General features: G+C 37.2%; 1 protein-coding gene across 1 annotated transcript in view; it reads right to left on the minus strand.

The window, feature by feature from the left end:
- The window catches only part of Exoc4 (exocyst complex component 4), a 787,478-nt gene extending 781,136 nt beyond the window's left edge, over window positions 1-6,342 (minus strand). The window contains exon 1 of the mRNA XM_076833103.2: window positions 6,199-6,342. Coding sequence (XP_076689218.2) covers window positions 6,199-6,284 — 86 coding nt within the window. The 5' untranslated portion in view covers window positions 6,285-6,342. The remainder of the gene's footprint in view (window positions 1-6,198) is intronic.
- Window positions 6,343-6,561: the final 219 nt, after the last annotated feature.

Consider the following 6,561-nt stretch of genomic DNA (forward strand, 5'->3'; position numbering starts at 1 on the left):
TCCACATTTCATAAAATATTATTTCTATCTATCCATCCAACATTTCATACACAGGCACACAGAAAAAGAGAAAAAGAAATCTAGAGTTAGATTCACCCATTTTCTATGATGATAAATGACAGAAAATAAAATTTGGAATAATTTCTTTTTGTATTCATCTTCAATTGTTATCATATTTATCATCTGAATTCTTTATCATGAGTATAATAATTTTATAAAAGTGAAGTTATTTTGTTTTAAACTGGAAGCAATAGTATTATCAGTGGTTAATTCTGTGTGGAGAGAATATATTTTCCACACTTAAAACTACAGTATACTTATGTGACTAAAAAGGTTATACAGCAATATAAAAGTTTGTTATGTTAAACAATGTTATGCTTGTTATAATTACAACTATTAAACCTCTGTACGTTCATGGACAGAATCCATATGAAAATATAAAAAAGAAAATAGGCAGTGGCTCAGGAGGCTGAAACAGGAGGATCACAAGTTCAAAGCCTGCCTCAGCAACTAGATCCTGTCTCAAAGTTAAAAATAAAAAGGATTGGGGGGATATGGGTCCAATCCCCACACCAAAAACAAAACAAAACAACTAGGTAGTATTTTGGGAAATGACTGGTCAGTGTCACTCTTTTATGGTCTACTTGTTACAAATTTGTATAGTGTATTTTTACAAAGGACAACAAGGATATCTAGGCAAGGATACCCTTTCTTGTTTGTAAAATATTTTTAATTTAATCTAATGGTTTACATTTTGTGTTTACATTTTGTATGTTTTATGCACAAACAAGTATAAACAAAGACATAGGTATTTAAATCTAGCTCCTTTAACTAAATCTCAAATGCTCAAATAGCTGCCATCTTAATTCAGCTGTATAAGGTTTTGTAGTTACAAAGACAATATTCTAACATGGATTCACTCAAACACTCTTGTCAACCTGGCAAAGATATTTCTGGTGGAAAATTCACATTATATATTTGTTGTCATCTGGAAAATTTATTAAAATCAAGTTTTTAACCAAAGAAGCAACAAATCCGACAAATGAACATTTGACAAACTTTTCTGTGCTTTTATATACTCATATCCCATTTAAGGCTCCCCTATACCACAGTAGATTAAATTATCATTCCATTTTACAAATGAGAACTAAGGCACAAGGATTTTACTTGATTACAGGGGTAATACAGTAAATATCTATTTAACCAAACAAAACAAAACAAAACAAAACAAAAAAAAAACGTATGTCTTCACCTAACTAGAATAGCTTGAAAAAAACTTGACCATATCACCAAATATTAAAACTAAAATAACTCAAAGACTTTAAGAAATTCCAGTATTAACAATCACATGTGAGGTTAGAAAGTAAGACATGGATCCCCAAGATCTGCATGTTCAACCAGAGAAGGGTTTTAATTCCACATCCATTGTTAAGTGTCCCAGAACTTCCTGAAAGTTTGTGAAGTGTTTGGTCTCCACGTATTCTAACAGTAACTTGCAAGCAACACTGCATCACTAGTGCCAAGACTCTGCAAGGATACAAAAAGAAGCAGAAGCCTAGAGGTCATGATGAGATGGGCTCAAATGAAGAGATGGTGCTGGAGACAACCCCTACCACAACTTCCAGGACTCAGCTGGGATCAGGGACCACATTCCTTTCCCACCACAAACTCTGATGTGAACCTCAAAGCTATTTGTTCAAAGCCCTGATCAAAGCCTGGGCCCCTTCAACAAAGCTGACTTTGAATTAACTATGGGCTGACCAAAATATACTCTGAGGAGGAAGGAAATTTAACTGGTGTCTACAATAAAGCATATTGAAAGTTTTTGAAATCTCAACATCTGTGAATGCATAAAAGTTGATGGAAATGTGAGCCTTTAGCTGCATTCAATTCTCCTTGACATCTACAGAGTCTGTCTACAAAAGCTCTGCCCAGAGGTTTCCATAAGGTCTCCTTAAGTCACAACTAAATTTTGTTTCCCCAATTAAACTGGCTATTACAGGCCAACTTACAAAGAAAAGAGAGGCAACATTTAATTGGAAAGCAAATCACCTAACAGTAAGTGGTAGACACATTTTCCAATTAAAAATCTGACAGGAACTCACAAAAATAAGACAACGTCTTCAAAATGCCATCTTGCTTTCTTCCCCAAGTAGAAAGGCTGCCTCTTCCAACTCCACACCAAACAAAAAGGTGTGTGGGGGGAGGGGGGTTTGCATGTGTGTGCCTGCACACACACATGCAAACTGTCCAAACTGTACATCAGCAGGTAATCAGGACTCTGTCCACCCAATTAGTTCCATTTTAAAGAGCCAGTAGCAAGACTTAAACCCCAAATGTACACAGTTAGCAGCAGCCTCCAATGGAATAAATCTCAAGCACCATCTGTCTCCTCACCAAACCCCCCACCCCCTCACCCCATAGTTTGAGAACCTCTTTTGTAAAGCCCTGGAAGTCTACTATTTGAGACATCTGACTGTCCTGAAATATTTTTATCCATTATTTTTTGAATGATCAGAAATTTTTATTTATCAGTCTTGGGCACTTAAAAATACATACATCTATCAAATATAATACTTCTGTTATAATTATACTACATTTTAAATTATTTTGGCCTTTAAATGCTTTAAAGTGGTAGACTGTCATACTAGGAAAATAGAGTCACCATTTAATTATTTAGTACCACATCAGGAAATAGTGATGAGACTTAGATATTCCCCTTATCTACACCTACTCTGTCCTTACATTAAACCTTATCTATTTTTTTAAAAAATCCAATATTAAAAAATGACTGCAATAATAAATGCTATTCCAACTGTTAGGGATAGCATTTTAAAAACAATATAAAGTATTGCAAGGAAATGACATTCTTTACATATCTGAGCAAAAGGACTGAAGAAGAATTATGAACATTTAAAAAGGAAAAATAACTGCGGTGACATAAAAAGATAAAGCTAATCTGATCAAATTTTTCAAAAGTGAGTGGACTATATCACTAACAAGTAATTTATTTCATGAAAAAAATGATCAGGAAACATGAAAGAAAACCAGCATGTACTAGGTTCCTCTTCATAAACACAAGCCTAAAATGGGTTTTTCTTTGGAGGCTTGTTCCCAAAGCAACCACTACAGCTACAGTCTTCGAGAAGAATTTGAAAAAAGTTAGATAGAAGGAGTTTTTGTTTGAGAAATTAAGAATCATAAATACAATGTGTTGCAAGAAGGATAACAAATAGGATACAAAATGAACAAATATACAAAGTAGCTACTTTAGAGCTACAACACAATTTACTAACAAAAATTATATTCCCCCTTCCATTCTTCCCTGTGTGACCTTCCTCTTACCCCAAATCCTTAACACTGAAGGAATCCTGTCATCCTCCTCTCATTCACTGCCACTATTAATGGAATTTAAACCATTTCAAAAACACACCAGAAAGGAAACAACAAGGAGAGCAACATCCTTACTTCAATCCTGAAGTTTCCTGTGACTCAAAGAAATGTTGAAACACAAACACAAACACAGCACTAACAACATCCAGGCATCCGTTCACATGTAACTCTGAACCCCAATCTTTACTAAACTTGCCCAGAATGCTAGATCAGGCACCAACCAAAACCATACTTGCAATTGACATGATAATAGTGTTATTCAGGAGCTTTGAAGTGGTCAAGAGTAAAGAAGAAAAATGAAAAGCAGTTAATACACAACAGAATTAAAAGCAAAAAATGCACAGGCCCAAATCATGGTAATTAAGGTAACACGTCCAATAAAATAAGAGATGGATGAATAATCACAAAATCATATTGCAACCCATCTAGCATAGAGTCCACATTAAGTCCACCAAAGGCAATGTATGTTTCTGAATCAGTATCAGTAAAAAAAAAAAAAAAAAAAAAAAGCTTTCGATTTCCATGCTGTTTTCAAATATCAGACATGTAGGGTATATTTAACTGGCACTGAAGAAAACCAACATAAAGCATTAAAAAAAAAAGGAACAATCTCCAGGATCAAAAATATATAAATGAGAATAGTACCTTTGTATATAGCTGCTACCTTCCCTGGGCCCTACTCCACTTTCTTTGGAAGTAACTACTCCTTCTATAACATTCCTGCATGTCCAAATTACTTCACCTCTCTCTTCTGTCTTATGTCATAGTTCTTACAAACATTTATCCCCCAGATAGACCCTCGAAGGTAATAAAGCTGATTTGTCTTTGCAAAATTCAGGGGATCTGTTCAACAAAATATGACTAAGTATATAATAAATGGCAGGCAGCATATTGAAAACTAGCACTAACTACTTATAAGTGAATATTGACTGTAAAGCAGAAAAAATGAACAAATTTTTTAAAAAATCCAAATTCATTTATTGTAATTTCAGAGAGAATTATGAAGATTCCAGTTGGAATTTTAGTATAATGAGACATATCCATACACCACATGTATAGCTAAAGCAAGAATATGGGCCTTTAGAATCCAAAATAGCATTTCCAAATGCAAATGTGAATTTATTGACTCTGATAAGCACTTTACAACTATTTATAATAATTATATCAAGTTAAAGATAATTAAAGATAGTAATTGTATCAGTCTGAGACTATAGTATGATATTCCAATCATGCACAAGTAGGAAGCAATGTTTATAGAATCATGATTATGTAAATATATTGTGAATATAGGTTTAATGTGAAGCATTAAACATTTAACAAATAATGCTTTACATATGACAAAGTAAACAATAAATAAATAAGATAAAAATGTTAAAAATTTAAAAAAAAAAAAGAAAGCATTTCCTGTTAGGCCTACCAAGTATATTAAGTATTTCCATATATAATTATTCTCCTAATTGTAAAAGAAATTGATAATGATTTAACAAGACATAATTTTAAACTTGAGTCTCCTAAGTAAGATCCAGAGAATGGATCTTTATTAGTCTTTGAGTGGTAAACTGTCCTTTAATAAATGCCAGGCATGGTGGCACATGCCTGTAATCCCAGCAACTCTGGAGGATGAGGCAGGTGGATCACAGGTCTGGGGAACTTAGACTGTCTCAAAACAAAATATTTTTAAAGTTAGGTTAGGGGGAAGCAGAGATATAGTTTAGTGGTAAAGCACCCCTGGGTTCAATACCCCATATTGCAAAAAAATAAAATAATTAAAGTTTGATATATTCATTCAAATTGCTTAGTACTTATCAGATACTGATGAGTCCTGAGTTTTAAAAAGATGATCAGACCAAATTATGCGGTGTGCATATAAGAATATGTAACAACAAATCCCACTAATATGTATAATTATAGTGCACTGATGAAATGTTTTTTAAATAAAAAACATTCCAGGAGCCCTCCAAGAACTCAAACAAAAGTTTAGCATAGGTCGGGGAAAGGAGCAGAAAGCGGTGTTCATGGAAAATGACTGACTTGACATTCAAGTGCCAACAATGTAAAAACATGTCACGTTACTTTTAATTTGGGTTGTTTATAGTTATTGCCTGTATCATCCTTAACGGTACTCAATTTATTTCACTTTTTTAAAAACACAGGTACCTAAGATTCCCTTTCCCACCTTCATCCTAACGTGGCAGGGAAGAGGATGCGTGAAGGAGAGTTTGAAACTTGCTTCTTTTTGTTGTTAAGGAATAGACGGATAGAAAGGCAGAAACGGGCACAACATAAATCAAAAACAGATGTGTGCCTTCAAACCCCAGCCCTTCTACCAGCCCATGCCGGCCCTTGTATGTGGGGCTGCGGCCGTTCACAAGTGGTGGAAAGTGACCAGAGTTGGACAATCTGCAACTCGTGACAGTAGTCTCCGGCCTTGCACCCAGAGTACAGGGAACAAGACGTCTTCCTCTGAGAGCTCTGCTAAATCAAGGTTTGATCAGTGGATGAACACACCTTCACCTGGCTCTCTCCACCAACCCAAACTGCGTGCTCTTAGGGCCCAGGGAACCTAGAGGGCTCAGCCCCTACTGACTGTGAAGCGGGGCTCCCCCCTCTAGGCCCAGCCCCGGAGAAAAGTGGGGTACTGCTGGGGCTGAAAAGCGTGGGGCTGCTGGGGCCCTGGGAGGGGCTGGGGAGGCAGGGAGGAAAGGAAAAGGTCTGCGGGGTGGAACCCGGCGAACCCTTCTCCCTTCCACAGCGGAGATCGAGCCTCTGCCCCCATCCCCTGACGCTGCCTCCTGCCTCCCTCACCTGATCACAGAGATGAGCAGCCCCGAAGGGTCTTTGCTTTTGCTGACTGTGCTTCTGTACTTCCCACCAGCTGCTTCTGCCGCCATCTTGGCACGGAGGGGAAGGCCGGTGGGCTTGACAGAACCAAGCCGGCCGAGCGTGAACTCCGTTGTTGACCCCGCTGAAATCTCCACCAATGGGAGAAGGGAAGTCCAGAGGCGCGGAAGTGGGAAGTCCAATCACTGGGGCGAGGAGGCGGGACTCAGGCGGCAAGCCGTGAAGCTGAGGCTTGCGTTTTCGCGCTTAGCATTGTGGGAATTGTAGTTCTCATTCTGAGGCTCAGGAAAACAACCATGGCAACTTGCAAGGAGTCTTGCAAGGAGC

Source organism: Callospermophilus lateralis, chromosome 1 (genome assembly GCF_048772815.1).
Source record: "Callospermophilus lateralis isolate mCalLat2 chromosome 1, mCalLat2.hap1, whole genome shotgun sequence".
Taxonomy (NCBI): Eukaryota; Metazoa; Chordata; class Mammalia; order Rodentia; family Sciuridae; genus Callospermophilus; species Callospermophilus lateralis.